The sequence below is a fragment of the Pseudorca crassidens genome, chromosome 10 (assembly GCF_039906515.1).
Source record: "Pseudorca crassidens isolate mPseCra1 chromosome 10, mPseCra1.hap1, whole genome shotgun sequence".
Taxonomy (NCBI): Eukaryota; Metazoa; Chordata; class Mammalia; order Artiodactyla; family Delphinidae; genus Pseudorca; species Pseudorca crassidens.
In genome coordinates, this window is record NC_090305.1 from 36,610,080 (window position 1) to 36,637,666 (window position 27,587).

Sequence of the window (27,587 nt, forward strand, 5' to 3'; positions counted from 1 at the left end):
TTGTGTCTCCTCACAGGGCAGCTATAAGTGTCAAAGGAGAGCAGACTTACAACACAGTCTGGGCACTGCTCTTGGCACACAGGAGGCACTCAGTTGATACAGGATTATTATTATCCCTTTTAGTTTTAAAAGACTCTTCAGTGTTCTTCTGGAACTAATTATCTTTTAAAAAATATTTTATTTTTATTTACTTGGTTGTGCTGGGTCTTAGTTGCGTCAGGCAGGCTCCTTAGTTGTGGCATGCATGTGGGATCTAGTTCCCCGACCAGGGATCAAACCCCGGGAACCCTGCATTGGGAGCATGGAGTCTTAACCACTGCGCCACCAGGGCAGTTCCTATAATCCTAAATAGTAGTCAGTTTCAGGAAGTGTTTCCATAACTAACCCACATCTCATCTACTCTAGAACTTAAACCCAGTCTGCTGAACCTGTAGTCCATTTCTTTTTATTTAATCTTCATTAGACATTAAAAAAAACTAGTAATGACCCCCTGAAGAATGAAAGTAGAATATTTTCTCATTAATTCTAGTTCTGTTAACCTTTTTCATAAGTCTGATTTCCCTGTATGCTAGTTATTATTATGTTTCAACTTCCCCCTTCCTGGGCTTTTCTGTAGTTGAAGAGCAAAGAGCTGGACACAATATCCTAACCAAGGACTTCATCATCATTTCATTCCTCCATTCAGTAAATATTTACAGAGTACCTACCATGTACTAAACACTGTGCCTGGAGCTAGACGTACAGCTTGAACAAGACCAAGTCCCTGCCCTTGTTGAGCTTAGGCTCTCACAGGAGAGGTAGACAAATGAGATGTGAAAAATAAACATGACACTTTTTAGTGTAGTGTTTGAAGGAATTGGAAAGGGGTGGTGAGCTAGCAGGTGACTGAGTTTGGGGAACGGACACTTGGGCAGGAAGATCAGGGAAGTCCTCCGTGAGCAAGTCAGTTGAGCTGAGACTTGACTTATCACAGTTGGCCATGCAGAGAGCTAAGAGAAGAGTGCTCTAGGCTAATGAACAGCAGTGGTAAAGGCTGTGAAGTGGGAACTATCTTTGGGTGTTTGAGGAACTGAAAAAAGGCAGTGTAAGTCTGAAATCTGGTGGTGGATAGTGTGCAGGGTGTTGGGAGAAGGTATGGCTAGCAATGAGGCAGAGAGGTAGGCAGGAGCCAGGAACTACTGGGCCTCGGTGACATGGAATTTATGCTAAGAATGATGGGAAGCCATTGGAGGGTTTAAGTCAGGGAATAAAATAACTTGGTTTATAGTTTTGAAAGACCACTCTAGCTACTGTGAGAATGGGCTATGGTGGGGACAGGAATGAGGCAGGCAAGGAGAAGCAGACAGAGAAAACTGCAAAGGAGCTGCAGTGAGGCAGAAAGAAAACAAGGAGAGGGTTTTCATGGAAGCCTAAAGAAGACAGTCTTTCAATATGGGCTGAGGGGAGATGAGAGTGGGCAGTAGACGCTACGCAAGACAGATAAGAACAGAAAAGTCACTAATGGCAAGGTGGACCTTATTGGTGACCTTGCTGAGAGTCAATTCGTTGGAGCAGTGGGAGAAGGGAATGGAGGGTGAGGTAATAGGGATGGCAATAAACGTAGAAGATGAAAGGAGTGTCACCGGGAAGGGAGGCAGAGAAATGGCAAAGAGGCCAGAGGGCTCAAGGTCAAGGGAGGATGATATTAAGGTATGCTTGTATGCACGTTGGAATGACTCCACTGGAAGGGAGGATTTGATAATGCAGGAGAGTGGATCGTTAAAGGACCGTGTCCCTGATATGAGAGAGGGACTTGGCCCTGGGACTCAAGTGGAAAGTTGGCTTTAGGTAGGAACGAGGTTACTTCTTCCATTGCAGCAGAGTATGTAGATTGACTGAGATGAAAATGCAAGTATTACCTTCATGTTCACAGTCCTTGCATTTCACTGGATCTTTGTGGTATATTATGGCCCTCTAGTTCTTTTTGTGCTGTTGTGCTGATTTATTTGTGCAATATATTTTTTTCTCCCCCTCCAGGCCATGTATCTCACATAGGGATCTGTTTACATGTCTGCTCTCCCACTAAACTGGCATCTCTTCAACAAGAGTGGTTATCTTTGTATCTCCAGACACAGCTCAGTGTTTGGCAAGAACTGAGTTGAAGGGATGACAGCTGCATCAGTACAACGGACTCATGTAATAGCTACACAAACATGCAGTAGAAAGAACAGTAATTTGAGAGCATGTAAAATTAGATGTTTGCATTACTTAGAAGAATTAATATGGTTTCTCTTACCTAAGTTGAATAGTTACTGATTACCAGAGCTGAGGAGTAGCTAAGGGTGAAAAAAAGGACCACCTCACTAGCACATAGAGGAAGGTGGGATTTTTTTTTTGAAAATTCTCTTAAGAATGTCTTTTTTTAAAAAAAGTTACTTTGTTCAAGTATAGTGATTTACAATGTTGTGTTAATTTCTGCTGTACTGCGAAGTGATTCAGTTATATGTATATATATATATACATACACACACATACATACATATATATATACATTCTCTTTCATATTCTTTTCCATTATGGTTTATCATAGGATATTGAATATAGTTCCCTGTGCTATACAGTAGGACCTTGTTGTTTATCCATCCTATATATAATAGTTTGCATCTGCTAAACCCAAACTCCTACCCTGTCCCTCCCCAGTCCCTCCTCCCCCTTGGCAGTTCACTCTCTATGTGAGTCTGTTTCATACCTAAGTTCATTTGTGTCATATTTTAGATTCCACATATAAGTGATATCATATGGTATTTGTCTTTCTCTTTCTGACTTACTTCACTCAGTATGATAATCTCTGGGTCCATCCATGTTGCTGCAAATGGCATTATTTCATTCTTTTTTATGGCTGAGTAGTATTCCATTGTATATATGTAGCACATCAAGAAAGTGGTGTTCTAAAAGCCCCTTTGAGTAGGGATGAGTTAGTGTCTGGCATGCTGTGGTGGAAAACATAGTTCTAGGTTCAGGAGAACGTGATACCCAAACCTATATGAGATAAAGCAAATCCCAGAATGGTGAGCTTGCTTGTGGGGATCTCAGTAGCAGGGGAAGTCTTGTGTTTAGAACAAGAGTAGACGTGCAAGAGATATGACCTAAGCAGATTTGTGCTGAAATGAGTGAGAACACCTTTATAGAAAATTTCAGTTTAGCATATGTAACTCTTTCCCAAGGGCTTTTTACTCAGATTGGGGAAAAAGACACAACAAAACAAAACAGTTGACTTTCCCCTTCAACACTATACAGCACATCCTAAATGAAACATGACTTTCTGAGTTACAAGCTGCTGCCCCTGGCAAAGAGGCCGGTTGTAAGTGCATAATCTCAATGTGTGCCCTGAAATTAATGTTCTGTGGGCGCTCCAGGTTTGTGTGACATACTGTAAGTTATATCCAACCCAGCCGTTCTTCTAACTGCCTGCGTTAAGTATCATGAAATGAGTTCCCCTGAAAGGAACCATCTGAATAAAGCAGCTTTTATGCCTTTATAACTCCTTACTGCATGACCCCAGGTCACCACTGTTGGTATTAGGAGCTTTCTCTCCCACTTTTCACTCTTCTTGCCTTTAATGGACGGACAGAATCCACATCAGGCTCTCTCTCAGCTTCCAGGTGCTGGCAAATGGTACTGCCATTCCCGTTGTGGGGGAAGGAGGCAGGCACTGGCCTCTCTCTCCATCATGTGTCTTCTCTTCCCAGGATGTCAACTGGAGAAAGGTCACAGTCAGAGCTGCCCACCCCACAGAGTTCGTTTTCTCCAGATTCATTAAAATGCTGCTTTCATCTTTCCCTTGGATTTTTACTTTTCAAAACACTTTCCGTTGTGCGGCCTCATTTTATTTTATGTTGAGATGACAACCTAACATCTCACCAAGTATCAACTGGGAATACAATTCTGCCCTCGCTGTGCTGTGCCATCTTGCCAAGTTCTGTTTTTGTTACTCAGCTTTCATTCAGAAAGGAATTAATTTGAGTTATATGATGCCACAGTTGTCTCCTTAAAGAAGGCTAGATGCTTGCACATCTTGGGAAAATATCTGTGAATGTACTTGAATCTTCCAGATTAGGTGCCATTCCTCTTCTCTCTCCTTTCCCTCTCACATCATCATAGGGTCCCCTCATGTTAGAATTAAATCTTCCTATTTTGCCTGTGCCTTCTCAGTGGGATTTTACTGAAGGGGCCCTTGCTTTCTGTCTTTATTTCCTTTCACCTGAGAGAAGCTGATGCAAGAGAAAAGGCATTTTTGAGTCTAAACATAAGGCTACTGCCGTAAGAGAAGAGAATTTTTATACTGCAGAAGATGCCCAGGTGTTAGTTTACTTCCCCAGGAGGATTTTGAACAGGCTTGGATTCAGAAATGAAAATTCTTGTTCCAGGGTGTGTTGATCGAGCAGTAATGGCAGCATCAGTGGCCCCATCACACAGATGTGGTTCAGAAAGGGTGTTTCCTTTTACAGCAGTGATTCAGCTCTCGACTTGGCTTTTAAAATGGTGGAAAATTTTGAAGAAATGAGATTTTTTTCTCTAAAGATTTTAATAGGTGCTGACAGAGAGGAGCCAGCAGCACCAGGATGGTGCTGCTGAAGAGTGAGCAGTTCCTGACAGAGCTGACCAACCTCTTCCAGAAGTGCCAGTTGTCGGGCAGCGTGTTCATCACCCTGAAGAAGTATGGTGGTCGAACTAAACCCATTCCAAGGGAGGGTTCTGTGGAGGGCTTTGAGCCCTCAGACAACAAGTGTCTGTTAAGAGCTACCGATGGGAAAAAGAAGATCAGCACTGTGGTGAGCTCCAAAGAAGTGAATGAGTTTCAGATGGCTTATTCAAGCCTATTGAGAGCTAACATGGATGGGCTGGAGAAGAGGGACAAAAAGAGCCAGAGTAAGAAGAGCAAAGCAGCGCAGTGAAGGGCACCAGATCTCCTGCTTTCACCAGCTAACCATGAATTGCTATTTTTCCTTTGGTTTTTACTTTTGGCCACAAAGCTGGGTTTCTGATTCCCCTACAATAACTGTTTTCATGTGAGATTAGGGTCAATTTTGGATGGAAGAAGGGCTGTAGTGTTTACAGGGTAGTTACAAGAAGCCAGTTTATTTTAGATCTGGCTAAGTGGTCTGTGTTGTGTGGTTGTATGTTTCTGGGTAATAGTTTACAGTCTCTGTAGCCATCTGTGAAGAGCACTGTATCATTAAACCTGTATTTGTCAGCACTGACCATCCTTTATTCCTTTTCCCACCCCATAAAAAGTTTCTGGCAATAGCTCCTCATTCTGGAATGATGTGATTATGAATAGGCTTTAGGCCCTGTCTTATGGGTTACTGGAATTGAAACCTGACAATTTTATAAAAAGTTGTGTTATTTCATGGGTATTTTTCCCAACTTGCTGTATAATTTTACCATCATAGTTCCTTTAGCAAATTTGAATGAGTTCTCATAGCCAAATGAGAGTTTGCTTAATCAAACTAAGGACAAGCCTATTACAAAATCATCAAGAATAAAGATTCCAAGTTAGAAAAAAAAAAGATTTTAATAACTTTGCCATTGGACTGTCAGCATAATCACTGCCTCACATTTGTCATGTAACCAATTTATGTTTTTACCAACATGAAGGACAATATTTGTTTTATGTTTTCTCCTTTCTGTCTTTCCATTTTTTCCCATTACACTGTGAATTATCAGATAAACTTAAATAGGAAGGTTGATACTAGGTTAACCAGAGTTTGGGTAACCCTGCTTGTGTGAGAAGCTGGGGGTGGAGTGGGGTGGGGACTGAATGGGTTGTGTGTCTGAACTATGATCATGTTGATGTGTTCCACATTGGGCCCCTGCCGGCTTCTAATTACCTTTCATCGTATATTTGGAAACTATCTTATAGCCAGAACAAAGCCCAGGGAAATCTCTACTATTATAGTTTTGGTCATGTTCTTGTAGTTTCCATCTGAAAACAACACAGTTTAGAGAGAACTTTTTGAACTTTTTGAGAACTCCTGAGACTCTTATTTTGTCTTTGCCTGCAGCCAAGATAATTGAAGCATTGTTGGTCTATTTCAGGGGCACATCTTCAGGTAGCATGTGATACTATTTGGGATGTTCTGATAGAACAAAGGGAACACAACTTGTAGCGCTTCCTGCAGTGATAATTCTGGTTCTATGTGTGATGAAAATGAAATGGAATTTTAGCACACAAGACATACCAAGGCAACTTAGTCATTAACAGTAGCAGCCTCTCTTGTAATTTCCAAAGTCTCCTCTGATTTTTAGTGTGTCGATTGTTCATTCCCTTCTTCAAGGAAATCAAGATTCCTCAGCCTTTCCCTACAGTGGCTGAAGCTGAAATAGATTCACACAGAGTTTGAAGGTGAGTGAAATAGGTCAGAGCCCATCCAGAAGCTCAGGGCCCACATTTCTTCCCTCCTTTATTCTTCTGCTTTGTCTGCTTGTACACATTGCCTCTCAGTGAAGAGACACCAGAGATGGTCCTCGAAGCAGAGAATGGGAATAAGCAGAGTCAGATTCAGTCATGCAGAAAGGGTTGTAAATGAATGATGAGATTGGGCGCCATCCTCACTGCCAGCTGTGTAATTCTGTTAAAAAAATGGGAGACAGGATAGAGATAGTCAAATCATGCTAATAAGTCTATTTATCAAGCATCCACATGCCCAGAGATGCCTAAAAGACCAGAAAATGGAGGTGTCAGATGAAATATGTGGGTAAATTAATATGATTTTCAAATCAATAAACACAAAATATTTTAAAGATGGTCAGGCTCATGAAAGCACAGTACTCACAAATCTATAACCTTCCTCTGCACACGGCCCCTCCCCTCTCTCACACATATACACACACACAAGCAGAGACGGGTAGTAAACTTTTTGAACTTCTGACCCCTACCTAGTAGAAGGCATTCGTGGGAACAGAGAGGAAACAACATATTGACCACATGGTTACTTCCTCTTAAGCACTTGCACATACTTCCCTCTCATTTAATCCCACACAGCATTCCTGTGCAGCAGGGATATTCTCATTTTTACAGATGAAGAAATTGAAACTCAGAGAGGTCACACTGTTAAAAAAAAAAAAAAATTGTGGGACTAGATTTCAAAACCATGTCAGTTTGACTCCAAAGACCTTGAGTGGATTCTCTTTCCACTAAACCATGCTTCCTTGCCAGAAAATTACTGACATCTTTACTCCATGTATTTGTAGCATTTTTGCTGGGTTTGAGTCAAGTTGATGATTTTTTATTTTTTAATAAATTTATTTATTTATTTTTGGCTGTGTTGGGTCTTCGTTGCTGCACGCGGGCTTTCTCTAGTTACGGTGAGCAGGATCTACTCTTCGTTGTGGTGTGTGGGCTTCTCATTGTGGTGGCTTCTCTTGTTGCAGAGCACAGGCTCTAGGTGCACGGGCTTCAGTAGTTGTGGCTCATGAGCTCTAGAGCGCAGGCTTAGTAGTTGTGACTCATGGGCTTAGTTGCTCTGCGGCATGTGGGATCTTCCCGGACCAGGGCTCGAACCCGTGTCCCCTGCATTGGTAGGCAGATTCTTAACACTGCGCCACCAGGGAAGCCCCAAGTTAATGATTCTTAAATGACTCTGGGATAAGAGGACCTCCTGTCGAGGCTTTACAAAAAACCTAATATCCCCAGTTAGTATTGCTTTCGTCCTCACTTTCTTAACTATAATCAGCATCGATTCTTTCGTGTTCCCTGATAGCATTAAGTTATGATAACATTAGGGTGACAGAAAATAAAATTGGCAAATCTGGATACTGCTTAGTAGATCAGTAAAATGTGAGAATTGGCAACAGTTAAAGTAGGTCTTACCTAAAAAGTATGGACATAAATACAAAGCATAGGATTTAAAGCCATTTCAGGTAAAAATAACTTTGTTTGCTAAACAAGCTTTTTTAGGTGTAAAGGAAAATACAGTCTTGCTTCTGAGCATCTTATTGTAAGCATGATTCTGCCCCTGGCATGACTATTCAATTTTATTCAGAACTTACATCTAGCACACAGTAGGTACTAGGTAAAGGTTATGTTATGGACTGAATGTTTGTGTCTTCCTAAAATTCGTATGTTGAAGCCATACCCCTCAATGTGATGGTATTTGGAAGTGGGACCTTTGGAGGTAATTAGGTTTAGATGAGGTCATGAGGGTGGAATTAGTGTCCTTATAAGAAAAAGAAGAGAGATCAGCACCCTCCACTCCTCACCCTGAAACTTGAGGACACAGTGAGAAGGCTGCCCTCTGCAAGGCAGGAAGAGGGCTCTCAACAGGAACCAAATTGGCTAGTGCTTTGATCTTGGACTTCCCAGCTCCCAGAACTGTGAGAAGTAAATATTTTGTTTAAGCCACCCACTCTGTGGTATTTTGTTATGGCAGCTGAGGTAAGATAGGCTAGTTGAAATGAATCTCAGTCTCTAATCAAGAGACCTTGCAGTGACTTTGTTTTGTTTCTGTTCCTTTTACTTCTGAATTGCTGTATTCTCCTCTGATTTTGACTGTCATCCCCAGTGATTAGAGAAAGAAAGCATGCATTAATATTTCTCTTTTCCTTCCTCCAACTTCTGCCTCAGTGCAGTTCATGCCATCTCAGGAGCTCTTCCATTTTAGGAAAGACATCTGTCTTTGCCATGTATCCCCAGTCCTCAGCCCTTATTACTCGTCTTCAGAACCCTCCCATCCCAGGGGTCATTTCACCTAAGCCTGGATGTCGTTGGCAGGACCCGTCATAGCAGTGTTGCTGCCCACCCCTCCCTGTGCATATTTTAAAAATCAGTTAACCAAAGTTTCCATTTAAAAGCTCCAAGGGAAAATTAGGTAGAGTAATAACATTTTCTTATGATTATTTGCCATATTGGCATTGAGGCAGAGAAATCTGTTAGAAAAACTGTTTGCTCTTTTCCCATGTGTCCATATTGAATAATGTAGAGCTGGATATGCTGTCTCTATTCTGAAGCTGTCATGTGCTGTAATAACTGGTTTGACACTTATTATCTTTTTTAATGCAAAGAGGAAATTGTCAGAGTTTGCAACAGTAAAGTAGATCCTTTTTATTATTTTCACTTGAAAGTGTTTTTTACTCTCTTTGTCTTGATAAAACAAGTTTATGTGGTAAAAGACAATGGCATGACATGAAATGCCAGAATTTGGACAGTATCAGAGCAGAGCAGGAGTCAAATGAATCATTAATTGGTATTTTTTAGAACCAGTGTTTATAACCAAAGCTGTCAACTTAAATCACAGCCTAACCTTACAGGATCTTAGTGCTTTATCAGAATAATTATTCATCAGTGACTTTCATATTTCTTCCTGGAGTGGTGAAAAGCATCCTTTCCATGCTGGTTCATAAGCACATACCACACACCCTGGCTTCATTCAGGTCTGCATTCGTTCATCGTAGGAGGAAAGATGTACACTGAATTATGCTTTTAATTTTATATCCCTGGGAAGAATTCATGATCAGTTTATTCTGGCCTTTATGCTGTGCTGCCTTGAAAACAATTCTAAAGTGCCTAATGGCTAAGCTTAAAAGCTACTTTCATTTACTTTCAGTGAACCTTTGATATTCAACAGTTATATTAAACAGAGTGAAAAACACGATGGCAATCCCAAATGCATTTTCTCCAGCCTGTCAAATGAACATTCAGGAAATCAAATGGACATTTCCAAACTTGTTTGCCAGTTTACATTCTTTGAAGAGTTAGAGAGAAGGGCTCTTGGAGGTCACTGCCATAGAATGGTCTGGGGAAATGACCACTGAATGTGAGCAATTGCATTTCCAGGCCTGGCTCTGCCACTGCCACTGCCACTGCCTCTCCTAGGGACCTGCAGAGAGTCTCTCTGTACTTTTAGAACTCAGTTTTCTCTTTTACTAATTTCAGTGATTGAGCTAGATCCTATCTCAGGTCTCTTCCCTGCCCTAACCATCTGTGATTCAAAGGGGGAAGTAATGGCAGCAGCTTTTGGCCAAGAAGCAGCAGGGACCCAGGAGATCATGGCCATGCTAGTCTTCTGAGAGCCAAATAGTGGCCCCTATATAGAATAACTTCATTCTGAGCAACCAGCAAATATTAAATGCCTCCTTAGAAGATGCTGCGCTTGGTGCTGGGGGCAGGAAAAAGAAGTGAAATCATAGTCAATTTGACAGATAAGTGAGAGCTAAGGGCACAGAAAAGAAATTGATGAGTCAAGGCAGCAAATGTTATGTCAGATGAGTGCTTTGTGTAGTAAATGTTGAGAGCAGGAATGGAGGTACTAAGGGAGGCCCTCACAGACTCAGCTGCAGAGCAGAAGTGTGCCATGTGCAGGCAGTGGTAGAGGCAGGTCTGTGGGAAACAGAATCACAGACTTGTGCGCAAGGATTGGGAGGGCAATAGGGAGCTAGGCTGAAGTTTCTTTCTTTTAGGTGTAGCCATTACTAGGAGATTTTTCTGAGAATAAAAGTATTATTATTGTAGAAAGTTTGGAAACCAGAAAAACATATTAAGAAAGTAAAAATCACCTATAACCTCCCAATCCGTAGATCACTACTTTGATCTATTTCTTTTTAGTCATGTGTATTCTTTTTAAAAATAAACTTCAGGTCAAATTATATATGTTTTACATCCTGTTTTCATTTAATGTTGTATTGTGTTTCCCCACATTATTAAATATTCCTTGAAAACATTTTTCAGGGCTGTATGTTATTTCATTATACAGGTGTTCCATAATTTGAAGCACATGTAGATTGTTTTTACTTTGATATTGTAAATACTACTGTGATGAACATTCATATAAATTTTTGCTTAATCTTATATATAAATTACCTGATTATTTGCGATTTCAAAGAATTATATTTCAACTTTCATAGAATTTTATGTGGCAGTTGAGGAGTTTGAACTTTAAATTATAGACATTAGATACCACCTAAATTTTTTTTATCATGATGTTGACTAAAAATTTTACTCTAGAAAAATGTAATTGTATCTTAGAAAAAGACTGGAGGATGCCTCTACCCTGGGACAGGTAGGAGTATCATGAAAGAAGACTGTAAGAAACAATGCTGATATCTATTGATTCATTCATTCATTTATATGAACCGGGAGCTTTGCCAGACCCTCGGAATGAGGATGGCTTGGATTAGTTTAAGTCACTGTCAGCTCTCTCTGGTACTATACTGCAGTGGTCTCCTAACTAGTTTCCCCATTTACACTCTTGTTCCACTTTATTTTCCCACCCAGAAGCTACAGGGTTCTTTGCAAGACCATAGATCAGATCATGTGCATAACCCTGGAGGGTTCCCATTATACACAGGATAAAATCCAGCATCTTAATATGGCAACTGTACTGCCCATTTATTATCTCCAGCCTTACTGGTGTGTGTTTTGCATTTTCTAAAATGTGCTGACCTCTTTCCTACCCAATGGTTTTCCCACATGTTGCCTTTCTTCCCAGTGTGCTCTTCCCCTCAGTCTTCCCCTGGCTACCTTAGACTTACCCTTTAGTCTCAGCTCAGTTTTCACTGACTGAGAGAATCCTTTCTGACAACCACTACCCCTTATCTTAACTAAGTCATCTATAGAACCCAGGTCTTTTTCTTTAAAGCACTTGTCACAGTTTGTAATGAGACCTTTATTTGTGTATTTATTTAATGTATGACTTCTTCACTAGACTGTAAGCTCCATAGGGCTAGGGGCCATGACTGTCTTGCTCACTTTCCCCCACTACCTGTCACTGTCCTGGTCATGTGGTAGAGGTGAAAGAATAAATGAAAAGTGAGTAAGACACACATAGCCCCAGGCTTCTTAGAACTTATAATCTTACTAAGCTTCCATATTAGCTCTGAGGGTAAGAGAAGAGGAAGAATCAGAAGTAATGAATGAAGACTTTAATTTATATAGTAGGTAGGATAAAGATGTCATTGACAGAAATGGTTAGGCTAAGTCAAATTTGGAGAGAAATGATGAATCCAATTTTAGGCTTGTGGAATTTAAGGATGAAAGTGGGATAAGTGAAGTAATCCATTGGAAAAATCCAGCATGCCAACACCAATCTCTTGTCTTAATAAAGCCTTGCTCCAAACCTACTGTTTATTTTTTATTTTGAGATATTATTCATGAATCAGATAACTCTTTTTTTTAATTGAGGCCTTTCTTTTTTTTAGAATATTGCCTTTATCCTTCTGAATTGCAGATGAAAAAACAAAAAGTGTAAAGCTATCATTTTAGTCTTACTTGAAGACATGACATTCTGCCATCCCCATTACTGAAGCCCTGACACTTACCTGTTCTTTTTGGAGGAGAAAAAAAGTTGGAACTTTATTCCTTGTTCCCTACCCCAGCCACTACCATCAACTCCCACTTCAGTTATTTTGGAAAAAAATCTAAATTACAAATTTGGGGAGCTTCTATAGTGTTTTCACAAGCTCACTGAGATCCAACCATAGTATCAGGCTCATAATGTTAGATTTTGAATATAGTGTTTAAAGGCTCGGTATATGCAGAATTGCAAGATAAATTTAAGCTGGAAGCTGCTTTTTCTCAAGAAATAATAGAAATATTCTTTGCCCTGTGAAATGTGAGTAATGCAAGAATGGGCTTGATTATGACTTGAGCAGGATTATAGATCTTAGAAATCCAAACCTAGATGTAATCTCATTTGTTCACATTATAAATCCAGTATATTTTTAGAAAATTGAATGAAAATATGAACCAAACCCCATCTCATTTTGGTGCCTTTTGACCTTGTGTCTGTAGAAGTTGTAAAATTTATCCCTGGGCTGGATGGTTAATTTTTTGTTTTCAAGATTGAGACTACCCTTGAGATATTAGTCAGGTACAATCTTGAGGTCATACATAATTTTTTAAAAAGTTATTTAAAAGACCAAGGTGCTGTCTTGCTGCTTGGGCACTTTTCTGTGACAGTGCCCAGCTCTCCTTTTCAGTAACTGACTCAGCCTGACACAGTTGTACTTGCTGCTAACGCTTTGTAAAATGTTATTTAAATATTTCTAACTTATCATTTCATGCTGGGTTTTATGGAACATAAATTTCCATTTAGGCCACTAATTTACAGTAGAAGTATTTTACTAATATCACTGCAGACTCCATCCATCTAAAAATGTTGCTCATAACCTATGCTAAAAATATGTTATGTATTTGCACTGTATGTAAACAGTGTTGTGTTTTATTAGTGTGCAGTGCTTTGTCTATGGAAATGCTGGTATTGCAGCATATGTTTAGAGGGGATTGGAACTCAAGTATGGTGGAAAGACTACAGAAAAGTGAAATCCCTGAAGGATGGGATTTATGGAATTTTCAGAGCGCTTTGCAGAAAATCTACGTACATTACCTACGTTTTGTTTTGTTTTTTACAAGGCACCACCATGCTATATAATCAACTTTTTATTAAGATCATAAATTTAAACAATCTGAACAGTTTTACCTGGTGATATACAATTGAGTATGCACAAAAATACAGGGGAATGGGGGAGAAGGGCCAAGAAAGGAAGGGTTGGCAGCTTGTTTTGGAGTCCACACGGTGCTGATGGCTGCAGATGAACCCCACCTTTTTACAACAAAAGGCTTTAAATTAAACAAAATCTATCGAACTGAAGACACAGGACAGGGTTCTCATAGGATCGAACTATGCTAGTTTCATGAAATGTAACCGAAGGCTGAACCAGGACAGTGCAACTTAGAAGCACACACATGAAAACCACATCTGACCAGGAACTTAGTGAAAAGTCTCCAACCATTACTTATGTTTTCTACAAAGATAAAGTGGAATCTTGCAGAATGTTTTGGGAAGCTCTATTATTTTATCTATGCTCCATATTTCTAAGTGGTTTATAGAGGGTTGAAACTGCAAATATATTCAGCTCAAGAGAGGCAGTCATTATTGCTTTAATGACCATGTTTTTACCTTCAGAAAAATTTATTAAATGGACCAGAAATAATGTAAGTTAGATCTTCCTTCTGGTAGTGGAGAAACGTAATTCCAAGGAATGACATTTTTGTTCTCTTTCGTTAAGTGTCCTTGAGCTGGAGGAGATGATTTGGGGAATAAGAGGTAAGACTTTGGAAGAGTTTCTTTGGATCATTTTGAGGAACTTTTAGTTACTACAAGTCACGTAGAGTGTTTACCTGAAAGTATTCAATCTGAGCTCTGAGCCAGTCCTTCACTAGTAAAATTAAGGGAGAGAAAGTAGGTTCATTATGATTAAATCGTAGTTAAATGAATTAGTTTTGTTCTGGACATTCTGATGGGTCTGATTCTCTGGGTGAGGCAGCCTGTGCACTGACTTCATTCATCCTCCTCCCTTTGATAGCAGCATAGCCACTGGGTATCATCTGCTGAGTCCAAAGTTGATACTTGTTGACCAGTTGAAAAGATGATCGTGTCTCAAAATCAGACTGATGTAAGTGCCATTTAAGCCACCAGAGCTGAGTTTATTATCTTTCAAGGGTATGTTGAGATTTGATAGCCAGGTTTATAAATGGAAAATCTTACAACTTGTTTAAAATACATTTGCAGAAAACTAAGGCCATTGGTTTTGCCTCTAAAATAGTGATGTTGTGGTAGGAAATTTAGCATCCTGTACTTAGATGGTTCCCCAGAGTGCCGAAAGCCATCATCTGTGATGAAGAGTTTTTACAAACAGCTTCCAAAGGATTTTAATGTAGCAAATGAATCTTGGAAAACTGCTCTTTCTAATTTACTACTTTGTTCAGTGCATGTTAAAGAAGAAGCAGTGGATCATATAATTAAATGTGATTTTTAAGGCCTCTGAGGTGGCACTTTGTAATTGATACTCACTGGTATTTTGCTTGGCCTGTTGGACTGAGGCAGGAGGTGTTCCAAAGCTCATCTCTTCTGAAGGCAGAGTGTGAAGGATGCTTTATTAGCAGCAGGCTGCTCATCACGCTTTTTTTTTTTCTCTTTTTTTTTTTTACATCTTTATTGGAGTATAATTGCTTTACAATGGTGTGTTAGTTTCTGCTTTAAAACAAAGTGAATCAGTCATACATATACATATGTTCCCATATCTCTTCACTCTTGCATCTCCCTCCCTATCCCACCCTCCCTATCCCACCCCTCCAGGCGATCACAAAGCACCGAGCTGATCTCCCTGTGCTATGCAGCTGCTTCCCACTAGCTATCTACCTTACGTTTGGTAGTGTGTATATGTCCATGCCTCTCTCTCGCTTTGTCACAGCTTACCCTTCCCCCTCCCCATATCCTCAAGTCCATTCTCTAGTAGGTCTGTGTCTTTATTCCTGTCTTACCCCTAGGTTCTTCATGACATTTTTTTTTCTTAAATTCCATATATATGTGTTAGCATACGGTATTTGTCTTTCTCTTTCTGACTTACTTCACTCTGTATGACAGACTCTAGGTCTATCCACCTCATTACAAATAGCTCAATTTCGTTTCTTTTTATGGCTGAGTGATATTCCATTGTATATATATGCCACATCTACTTTATCCATCCATCCGATGATGGACACGTAGGTTGCTTCCATCTCCGGGCTATTGTAAATAGAGCTGCAATGAACATTGTGGTACATGACTCTTTTTGAATTATGGTTTTCTCACGGTATATGCCCAGTAAAGGGATTGCTGGGTCATATGGTAGTTCTATTTGTAGTTTTTTAAGGAACCTCCATATGGTTCTCCATAGTGGCTGTACCAATTCACATTCCCACCAACAGCGCAAGAGGGTTCCCTTTTCTCCACACCCTCTCCAGCATTTATTGTTTCTAGACTTTTTGATGATGGCCATTCTGACTGGTGTGAGATGATATCTCATTGTAGTTTTGATTTGCATTTCCCTAATGATTAATGATGTTGAGCATTCTTTCATGTGTTTGTTGGCAGTCTGTATATCTTCTTTGGAGAAATGTCTATTTAGGTCTTCTGCCCATTTTTGAATTGGGTTGTTTGTTTTTTTGTTATTGAGCTGCATTAGCTGCTTATAAATTTTGGAGATTAATCCTTTGTGAGTTGCTGTGTTTGCAAATATTTTCTCCCATTCTGAGGGTTGTCTTTTGGTCTTGTTTATGGTTTCCTTTGCTGTGCAAAAGCTTTGAATGTTCATTAGGTCCCATTTGTTTATTTTTGTTTTTATTTCCATTTCTCTAGGAGGTGGGTCAAAAAGGATCTTGCTGTGATTTATGTCATAGAGTATTCTGCCTATGCTTTCCTCTAAGAGTTTGATAGTTTCTGGCCTTACATTTAGGTCTTTAATCCATTTTGAGCTTATTTTTGTGTATGGTGTTAGGGAGTGATCTCATCTCATCCTTTTACATGTACCTGTCCAGTTTCCCCATCACCACTTATAGAAGAGGCTGTCCTTTCTCCACTGTACATTCCTGCCTCCTTTATCAAATATAAGGTGACCATATGTGCATGGGTTTATCTCTGGGCTTTTTATCCTGTTCCATTGATCTATCTTTCTGTTTTTGTGCCAGTACCATACTGTCTTGATTTCTGTAGCTTTGTAGTATAGTCTGAAGTCAGGGAGCCTGATTCCTCCAGCTCCGTTTTTCGTTCTCAAGATTGCTTTGGCTATTCGGGGTCTTTTGTGTTTCCATACAAATTGTGAAATTTTTTGTTCTAGTTCTGTGAAAAATGCCAGTGGTAGTTTGATAGGGATCGCCTTGAATCTGTAGATTGCTTTGGGTAGTAGAGTCATTTTCACAATGTTGATTCTTCCAATCCAAGAACATGGTATATCTCTCCATCTATTTGTATCATCTTTAATTTCTTTCATCAGTGTCTTATAATTTTCTGCATACAGGTCTTTTGTCTCCTTAGGTAGGTTTATTCCTAGATATTTTATTCTTTTTGTTGCAGTGGTAAATGGGAGTGTTTTCTTGATTTCACTTTCAGATTTTTCATCATTAGTGTATAGGAATGCCAGAGATTTCTGTGCATTAATTTTGTATCCTGCTACTTTACCAAATTCATTGATTAGCTCTAGAAGTTTTCTGGCAGCATCTTTAGGATTCTTTATGTATAGTATCATGTCATCTGCAAACAGTGACAGCTTTACTTCTTCTTTTCCGATTTGGATTCCTTTTATTTCTTTTCCTTCTCGTATTGCTGTGGCTAAAACTTCCAAAACTATGTTGAATAAGAGTGGTGACAGTGGGCAACCTTTCTCGTTCCTGATCTTAGTGGAAATGCTTTCAGTTTTTCACCATTGAGGATGATGTTGGCTGTGGGCTTGTCATATATGGCCTTTATTATGTTGAGGAAAGTTCCCTCTATGCCTACTTTCTGCAGGGTTTTTATCATAAATGGGTGTTAAATTTTGTCAAAAGCTTTCTCTGCATCTATTGAGATGATCATATGGTTTTTCTCCTTCAATTTGTTAATATGGTTTATCACATTGATTGATTTACGTATATTGAAGAATCCTTGCATTCCTGGAATAAACCCCACTTAATCATGGTGTATGATCCTTTTAATGTGCTGTTGGATTCTGTTTGCTAGTATTTTGTTGAGGATTTTTGCGTCTATGTTCATCAGTGATATTGGCTTGTAGTTTTCTTTCTTTGTGACATCCTTGTCCGATTTTGCTATCAAGGTGATGGTGGCCTCGCAGAATGAGTTTGGGAGTGTTCCTCCCTCTGCTATATTTTGGAAGAGTTTGAGAAGGATGGGTGTTAGCTCTTCTCTAAATGTTTGATAGAATTCGCCTGTGAAGCCATCTGGTCCTGGACTTTTGTTTGTTGTAAGATTTTAAATCATAGTTTCAATTTCAGTGCTTGTGATTGGTCTGTTCATATTTTCTATTTCTTCCTGATTCAGTCTTGGCAGTTTGTGCACTTCTAAGAATTTGTCCGTATCTTCCAGGTTGTCCATTTTATTGGCCTAGAGTTGCTTGTAGTAATCTCTCATGATCTTTTGTATTTCTGCAGTGTCAGTTGTTACTTCTGCTTTTTCATTTCTAGTTCTATTGATTTTAGTCTTCTCCCTTTTTTTCTTGATGAGTCTGGCTAATGGTTTATCACTTTTGTTTATCTTCTCAAAGAACCAGCTTTTAGTTTTATTGATCTTTGCTATCGTCTCCTTCATTTCTTTTTCATTTATTTCTGATCTGATCTTTATGATTTCTTTCCTTCTGCTAACTTTGGGGTTGTTTTGTTCTTCTTTCTCTAATTGCTTTGGGTGCAAGGTTAGGTTGTTTATTCGAGATGTTTCCTGTTTCTTAAGGTAGGATTGTATTGCTATAAACTTCCCTCTTAGAACTGCTTTTGCTGCATCCCATAGGTTTTGGGTCGTTGTGTTTCCATTGTCATTTGTTTCTAGGTATTTTTTGATTTCCTCTTTGATTTCTTCAGTGATCACTTCGTTATTAAGTAGTGTATTGTTTAGCATCCATGTGTTTGTATTTTTTACAGATCTTTTCCTGTAATTGATATCTAGTTTCCTAGCGTTGTGCTTGGAAAAGATACTTGATACAATTTTAATTTTCTTAAATATACCAAGGCTTGATTTGTGACCCAAGTTATGATCTATCCTGGAGAATGTTCCATGAGCACTTGAAAAAAAGTATTCTGTTGTTTTTGGATGGAATGTCCTATAAATATCAATTAAGTCCATCTTGTTTAATGTATGATTTGAAGTTTGTGTTTCCTTATTTATTTTCATTTTGGATGATCTGTCCATTGGTGAAAGTGGGGTGTTAAAGTCCCCTACTATGAATGTGTTACTGTTGATTTCCCCTTTTATGGCTGTTAGTATTTGCCATATGTATTGAGGTGCTCCTATGTTGGGTACATAAATATTTACAATTGTTACATCTTCTTCTTGGATCGATCTGTTGATCATTATGTAGTGTCCTTCTTTGTCTCTTCTAATAGTCTTTATTTTAAAGTCTATTTTGTCTGATATGAGAATTGCTACTCCAGCTTTCTTTTGGTTTCCATTTGCATGGAATATCTTTTTCCATCCCCTTAGTTTCAGTCTGTATGTGTCTCTAGGTCTGAAGTGGGTCTCTTGTAGACAGCATAAATATGGGTCTTGTTTTTGTATCCATTCAGCCAATCTTGTCTTTTGGTGGGAGCATTTAGTCCATTTACATTTAAGGTAATTATCGATATGTATGTTCCTATTCCCATTTTTTTAATTGTTTTGTGTTCATTATTGTAGGTCTTTTCCTTCTCTTGTGTTTCTTGCCTATAGAAGTTCCTTTAGCATTTGTTGTAAAGCTGGTTTGGTGGTGCTGAACTCTCTCAGCTTTTGCTTGTCTGTAAAGGTTTTAATTTCTCCATCAAATCTGAATGAGATCCTTGCTGGTTAGAGTAATCTTGGTTGTAGGTTTTTCTCCTTCATCACTTTAAATATGTCCTGCCAGTCCCTTCTGGCTTGCAGAGTTTCTTCTGAAAGATCAGCTGTTAACCTTATGGGGATTCCCTTGTGTGTTATTTTTCCCTTGCTGCTTTTAATGTATTATTTCTTTGTATTTAATTTTTGACAGTTTGATTAATATGTGTCTTGGCGTATTTCTCCTTGGATTTATCCTGTATGGGACTCTCTGTGCTTCCTGGACTTGATTAACTATTTCCTTTCCCATATTAGGGAAGTGTTCAACTATAATCTCTTCAAATGTCTTCTCAGTCCCCTTCTTTTTCTCTTCTTCTGGAACCCCTATAATTCGAATGTTGGTGCGTTTAATATTGTCCCAGAGGTCTCTGAGACTGTCCTCAGTTCTTTTCATTCTTTTTTCATTATTCTGCTCTGCAGTAGTTATTTCCACTATTTTATCTTCCAGGTCACTTATGCGTTCTTCTGCCTCAGTTATTCTGCTATTGATCCCATCTAGAGTATTTTTAATTTCATTTATTGTGCTATTCATCGTTGTTTGTTTCATCTTTAGTTCTTCTAGGTCCTTGTTAAATGTTTCTTGCATTTTTTCTGTTCTATTTCCAAGTTTTTGGATCATCTGTACTATCATTATTCTGAATTCTTTTTCAGGTAGACTGCCTATTTCCTCTTCATTTGTTAGGTCTGGTGGGTTTTTATCATGCTCTTTCATCTGCTGTGTGTTTTTCTGTCTTCTCATTTTGCTTATCCTACTGTGTTTGGGGTCTCCTTTTTGCAGGCTGCAGGTTCATAGTTCCTGTTGTTTTTGGTGTCTGTCCCCAGTGGCTAAAGTTGGTTCAGTGGGTTGTGTAGGCTTCCTGATGGAGGGGACTAGTTTCTGTGTTCTGGTAGGTGAGGCTGGATGTTGTCTTTCTGGTGAGCAGGCCCACGTCTGGTGGTGTGTTTTGGGGTGTCTGTGGCATTATTATGATTTTAGGCAGCCTCTCTGGTAGTGGGTGGGGTGTGTTCCTGTCTTGTTAGTTGTTTGGCATAGGGTCTCCAGCACTGTAGCTTGCTGGTCGTTGAGTGAAGCTGGGTGCTGGTTTTGAGATGGAGATCTCTGGGAGATTTTTGCCGTTTGATATTATGTGGAGCTGGGAGGTCTCTTGTGGACCAGTGTCTTGAAGTTGGCTCTCCCACCTCAGAGGCACAGCACTGACTCCTGGCTGCAGCACCAAGAGCCTTTCATCCACACGACTCAGAATAAAAGGGAGAAAAACTAGAAAAAAATTATTAGTAGAAGTAGAAGGAAAGCAAGAAAGAAAGAAAGAAAGGAGGGAGGGAGGAAGGAAGGAAGGAGGGAAGTAAGGAAAAAAAGAAAGAAGATAAAGTAAAAGAAAATAAAGTAAGAAAATATAATAAAGTTAGTAAAATAAAAAATAATTATTAAGAAAAATAATTTAAGGAAAAAATGGATGGATAGAACCCTAGGATAAATGGTGGAAGCAGAGCTATACAGATAAAATCTCACACGGAAGCATACACATACACACTCACAAAAAGAGGAAAAGGGGAAAAAATCATAAATCTTGCTCTCAAAGTCCACCTCCTCAATTTGGGATGATTCGTTGTCTATTCATATATTCCACAGATGCAGGGTACATCAAGTTGATTGTGGAGCTTTAATCCACTGCTTCCGAGGCTGCTGGGAGAGATTTCCCTTTCTCTTCTTTGTTCTCACAGCTCCCAGGGGCTCAGTTTTGGATTTGGCCCTGCCTCTGCGTGTAGGTCGCCGGAGGGCGTCTGTTCTTCGCTCAGACAGGACGGGGTTAAAGGAGCAGCTGCTTCAGGGACTCTGGCTCACTCAGGCTGGGGGGACGGAGGGGCATGGAGTGCAGGACGAGCCTGTGGCAGCAGAGGCCAGCGTGACGTTGCACCAGCCCGAGGCGCACTGTGTGTTCTCCTGGGGAAGTTGTCCCTGGATCCCGGGACCCTGGCAGTGGCAGGCTGCACAGGCTCCCCAGAAGGGCTGTGTGGATAGTGCCCTGTGCTCTCACACAGGCTTCTTAGTGGCGGCAGCAGCAGCCTTAGCATCTCATGCCCATCTCTGTGGTCCACGCTTTTAGCCGCGGCTCGCGCCCGTTTCTGTAGCTCCTTTAAGCAGCGCTCTTAATCCCCTCTCCTCGCGCACCAGGAAACAAAGAGGGAAGAAAAAGTCTCTTGCCTCTTTGGCAGCTCCAGACTTTTCCCCGGACGCCCTCTCGGCTAGCCGTGGTGCACTAACCCCCCGCAGGCTGTGTTCACGCCGCCAACCCCAGTCCTCTCCCTGCACTCCGACCGAAGCCCGAGCCTCAGCTCCCAGCCCCGCCCACCCCAGCGGGTGAGCAGACAAGCCTCTCGGGCTGGTGAGTGCCGGTCAGCACCGATCCTCTGTGCAGGAATCTCTCCGCTTTGCCTTCCATACCCCTGTTGCTGTGCTCTCCTCCGTGGCTCCGAAGCTCCCCCCCTCCGCCACCCGCAGTCTCCGCCCGTGAAGGGGCTTCCTAGTGTGTGGAAACCTTTCCTCCTTCACAGCTCCCTCCCACTGGTACAGGTCCCATCCCTATCCTTTTGTCTTTGTTTATTCTTTTTTCTTTTGCCCTACCCCGGTACGTGGGGGAGTTTCTTGCCTTTTGGGAGGTCTGAGGTCTTCTGCCAGCGTTCAGTAGGTGTTCTGTAGGAGTTGTTCCACGTGTAGATGTATTTCTGGTATATCTGTGGGGAGGAAGGTGATCTCCGCGTCTTACTCTTCCGCCATCTTCCCCTCGTCCTCATCATGCTTTTAAATGGCTAATGATATCATGACTTGGCTCTCCATGGACACAAATTCCACCAACTCTTCTCTTGTTGGTTGTGTTTTGTTTTGAAACTTCAAAAATGTTCACATTAAAATGGTAAAGCATTTTTCAAAAGCTGACCGCTAGGTTATTAAGGAAAAATGGGATAGAATCTGAGTAATAAATGTTTTACAAAAAAGGCCTTTTTCCTGAGTTCACAATAAAATGAGCACTCCCTAGCCAACATTTATATCCACAGACAAGGCATTGCCTGCCTTGAACTCCCTGAACTATAATCCACCCTGTCTTCAACCTATACTTTCATTTTCAAGACCAAGACGTCCTTTGGCCACATGAAGATTCTGTGGCCAGGACCATGGCTGCCCTCCCATCTAAGCTTGGCCTTGCCTCTCAGCTTAGGCCTGTGCTCAGCAGGATGATAAATGTGAAAATTGGACTGCATTTCATGGTCAGGTTCTTCACTTTGTTGTTTTGTTTCCTCCCCTGGTTATTTCTTCTGTTCTTATAGAAAGGAAAACAAAGCCCATTTAACAACTGCAAAGCACGCAGTCCACAGAGGCCTTAAAGATTACTGGCAACAAAACATATTTATGTCTTTAATAAGGAATTGAAATTTACCACTCAGTAGATAAATTTTCCCTCTCTATTGTTTCTCTCTGAAAATCACTGGTATTGGGTGAAACAATTCGGCTTACAAGATATTACATTAATGTCTTTTGATTTCTGAGGTAATATTTTGCAGTGTTTCCTGCCAATAATAAAATTTTGAAGTAATTCTAAAATTTGGTGTACACGGACAGTTTTGAGTTAAATATTAAATTATTTTGTATGACTTCCAAGTGTCTGAAGACTGAAAGAGTATGTCACATGTAATGAATGTAGGTGGGTGTGAGAGGTTATTGAAAGGGCAAAGATGTGGCTATGGGGTGATAGAGTTGAAGGTGAAAATTGAGTGTTCATTCGTAAGCTCTGAATTAAAATCACTCAGATGAAATGATCATGTTCCCTGGGTGATGGTCTTCTAACAAAGTCTTTCTTAAGAGATGAGGAGGTTGTGATGCCACAAATCAGACAGGATATTTAAAGAGTGGGCTTTTTGATACCTCCTAATGCCCCTTTTCCATATTCCTTAGGATACATGATCAAGCAGGTCTCAGAGTCTGTATTTGGAGATGAGAGATCAAGAGGCAGTGCTGAAAGTCAGTGGAATGTGATGAGCTGGGCCCTCCATTGCTTTGCCTCATGTTTCCTGGCCACTAATCCAGCATTTTTGAATAAGCTTTTTTTTTTTTTTTTTTTGGTTGCAGCTTTGAATTTCTAAAAACATACAAACAAGACTAGTAGGCCTGAAAAGATTGATATTTTATTTCCTTATTCAGGGATGAGTTGATTTTTTTTTTCACTTTGATAATCTTCTGAGTCCCAAATTCATCCTTGGGATTTATCCTGCATAGTAAGACATAGTTAAATATTTTGGATGGCTATTAGGGAAGTAAAGCTAGGAGAAGTTTTGCTTACTGAGAGATAGTCAAATAACCTTTGAAGAGGAATACAGAAACTACCTATAAATTTTCCCTATAAAGGTTCTTTTATTAAAGTTTTACATAAAGTTTGTGCTATTCATTCACTGGCCATTCTCCAAATGTTTGGGTATCTTCTCTAGGCCTAAAATGATATACTGTGTATAGTACAGGATTCAATCTCTTTAAGTCGAATTTTAAAATACTATCCTAGGGAACCTGAGAGTTACAGAGAAGAATAAAACACGATTCCAGCCTTGAAGGGGCTTACAATTTGGTAGGTACAAAATAACTCTAATAAACGCAGTATGTGTTAAGTGAGATAACAGAAGTACAGAATGCTGTAGGAACCCAATATATATAGGGATAATCAGAGAAGCCCTCCTAAAAAAATGTTTATACTAGGTCTTTCTGTCTGAAAAGTCCTGGGCATCTTTCAAGGCCTAATATAAATATTTTTTAGGAAGCCTTCCCTGATTATCCCTGCAATGCACTTGTCCTTTCCCACCCCTGTGAAACTCTCTAAATGGAAGAGCATGGAGAGTGAATATATAGCAGTCAAAGATGATCAAGTTGTTAAGCTTGGGAAATTTAGGAAATTGTGGAGCCAGAACAGAGAAGTCAAGAGGAGGCAGAAGAACGGTTTTCTGACGAGTTGATGAATCTGTTGGACATGCTGAAGCTGAAGTACAAGCTATCAAAGTGGCTTTGTGCAACAGGCAGTTGAGGACGTACAGTGGTATTTCATAGGGTAGATTAGGTTTTCGGTTGACCCTGAACAAGCTAAGGCTGTGGGTGTGGATGGAAGAGATTGCCTGTCAAATTCTTGTAACTCTAACTTTCTGTTACATAAATTGAACTGTCCCTAACATCCTTGATTAATATGTAAATTGGTGTTATGGCCTGATATTCTGTTGATAGGGTGGAGATAATTTCTGTGATTTCTACCTTGGGTTTATAACTGGAGAATTTGTATACAGAGATGCTAGTAGTTGGAGCTACATAAATTCAAAAACAGATAAATAGTTTTATGCTTGGTCTTGTGAAAGCGACAAGCATTTTCTTCACTAGGTCTAGGGGGAGAAACTTTGAAGTGTAAGAAGGGCCTGGCGATTTCTGGAAAACAAAGCTAAAAGGGACAAAAATAAAATGAGACCCTTGTTTTCCATAGCTTTCTGTCTATGTGTGGTTTTGGGAAACTTCATAACTTTTTCTGATTCTGTAATCTTTTTTTTCTTAATTCAAGACCACAAATAGGAAAAGCTGTTATTTGCATTTAGGTTTAATCAACTCTCTCATTAGCACATCCTAATGTAAGTGTTCCCTGATTTATTGACTGAAATATACTGGATTCTGTAAGTATGTTTGGTTATGCATAGATTTGTTACTGTTGTTCTTGAATTTTGGTGTTTTTATTTATCAATAATACAGCTCATCAAGGGTATTAGGAATGTTCTGGATTTCAGGGATTTTCTTGTTTCTTTAAAATATGATTGGAAAATGCCAGATATTTAAATTAATGACAGGAATTTCTTCCTAACTCTGTTCATTCAGTGTGACCTTTCTTTTGGGTCTTAGCACTACCCTACCACACACCTTTGCCTTTGGCTCTTTGGCTGTGATTTTTGTGGTTTTAAAAAAATATTGAACCCTTTATGAAGGAAGCATATACCCCAATTAAAATACTTTATCCACTTCCATAACTGAATTATAGCCATAGAAAAATATTTTGAAATTATAGTTCAGGACCACAAAACAACCAACAAAAACAAACCAAAAAACAACTTTGCCTTATTCAAGAAGGAAAAGGAAGTGTGGAGCTCAGAGTTATAATCAACTTGGAAGAGGTTGACATTACCATAGATTCTACAGATGTTAAAAGAATAATAAGAGAATGTTATTAAAAGATTTGTGCTAATAAATCAGACAATTTAGTTGAAATGGACAAATTGAAAGACAAAAACTGCCTAAGTCAGGACGAAATAAATAACCAAAATAGCCATATATGTATTTAAAAAATTAAAATTTGCAGCTAAAAACCTTCTCACAAAGAAACTCCAGGCCTAAATGGCTTTACTGGTGAATTCTAATGCACATTTAAGGAGGAAATGATACAGATTCTACATAAACTTCTCTAGAAAAATTGGAACAAAAAGGAATATTTCCCAATTCATTCTATGAGGCCTAATACCAAAATGGACAAAGATACTGCATAAACATAAAAAGAAAACTACAAACCAATATCTAGTTTTCCCTCATGGAACACAAATAAAAAGTTCTTAAGATTTTAGCAAATTGAATCCAACAATCCGTTAAAAGAACAATACATCATAATCAGGTAAGGTTCGTCACAGGAATGCAAGCCTAGTGTAACATTCAAAAATCAATTAAATATAATTCACCATATTAACAAACTAAAATTGAAAAATCATCTGATCATTTCAATAGAGGCAGAAAAAGTTTTACAAAGTCCAACATCCATTCCTAATACTCCTAGCAAACTAGGAATAGAAGAGAACTTTCTCAAACTGATAAAGGGCTTCTATGGAAAGTATACAGCTCACATAATACTTAATGGTGAAAGACTGAATGCTTTCTCCCAACATCAGATATAAGTCAGCAATGTCTATCCTTATGACTCCCATTTAGCATTGTACTGGAAGTTCTACCTAGTGCAGTAAGGCAAGAAGAGAAACAAAAGTCATTCAGGGACTTCCCTAGTAGCACAGTGGTTAAGAATCCACCTGACAAAGCCAGGGACACGGGTTCGAGCCCTGGTCCGGGAAGATCCCACTAAGCCCGTGTGCCTCAACTACTGAGCCTGTGCTCTAGAGCCCGTGAGCCACAACTACTGAAGCCCACATGTCTAGAGCCAATGCTCCACAACAAGAGAAGCCACCACAATGAGAAGCCCGTGCACCACAATGAAGAGTAGCCCCCGCTCGCCGCAACTAGAGAAAGACCTCACGCAGCAATGAAGACCCAACACAGCCAAAAATAATAAATAAATAAATTTATTTAAAAAAAAAAGACATTCAGATTGGAAAGGAAGAAGTAAAACTTTTTATTCTCAGACAACATCATCATCTATGTAGTAAATCCAATGAAATCTACAAAAAAAGTCAGTAAAACTAATAAATGAGTGTAGCAAGGGTGCATGATACAAGATCATTGTACGAAAATCAATTGTATTTCTGTATAATACCTACAAACAATTGGCAATGACAAATTTAAAACAATACCATTTACAATAGCATCAAAAATTTGAAATACTTAGGGGAAAAATGATAAAAGATGTATAAGACACTGAAAACTACAAAACAATGCTGAGAGAAATTAAAGACCTAAATAAATGGAGAGATATACAGGTCAGAAGATTCAGTATTGTTAGGATGTCAGTTTTCATATTGACCAGTAGATTCAACAAAATCCCAATGAAAATCCCAGCAGGACTTTTGAAGAAATTCTAAAATTCATATGGAAATGTAAAGAAGCTAGACTAATCAAAACAGCTTTGAAAAAGAAGAACAAAATTAGAGACGTAACACTACCCAATTTTAAGACTTATTGTAGGGACTTCTCTGGTGGTCCAGTGGTTAAGATTCCACACTCCCGATGCAGGGGACCGGGGTTCAATCCCTGGTCAGGGAACTAGGTCCCAGGTGCTGCAACTTAGACCCGGCACAGCCAAATAAATAAATAAATACCAAGAAAAAAAGACTTATTGTAAATCAAGAGAGTATGATATTGGTGTAAAAACTGACAGATTAAATCTGTCAGAAGAGAAAGTCTGTAAGTAGACCCACGTAATTATAGACAACTTAATTTTCAACAGGGCTGCAAGGCAATTCAGTGGAGAAGGGAAAGTTTTCAACAAATGATGTTGGAACAAATAGATATCCATA

At 39.5% G+C, this 27,587-nt stretch overlaps 2 protein-coding genes across 4 annotated transcripts in view; both read left to right on the forward strand.

Annotated features, from left to right (window-relative positions):
- BTBD9 (BTB domain containing 9) overlaps positions 1-27,587 on the forward strand; it is a 419,689-nt gene that overhangs the window by 133,020 nt on the left and 259,082 nt on the right. The window lies entirely within an intron of this gene.
- On the forward strand, positions 4,554-5,234 carry LOC137233037 (signal recognition particle 14 kDa protein-like). The gene has a single exon (XM_067755837.1). It carries the CDS (start codon positions 4,602-4,604, stop codon positions 4,932-4,934), a length of 333 nt encoding a protein of 110 aa, XP_067611938.1. The 5' UTR covers positions 4,554-4,601; the 3' UTR covers positions 4,935-5,234.

Coding starts and splice junctions, on each gene's coding strand:
- LOC137233037 (XM_067755837.1), top strand. CDS start 4,602: ATGGTGCTGCTGAAGAGTGAGCAGTTCCTGACAGAGCTGACCAACCTC.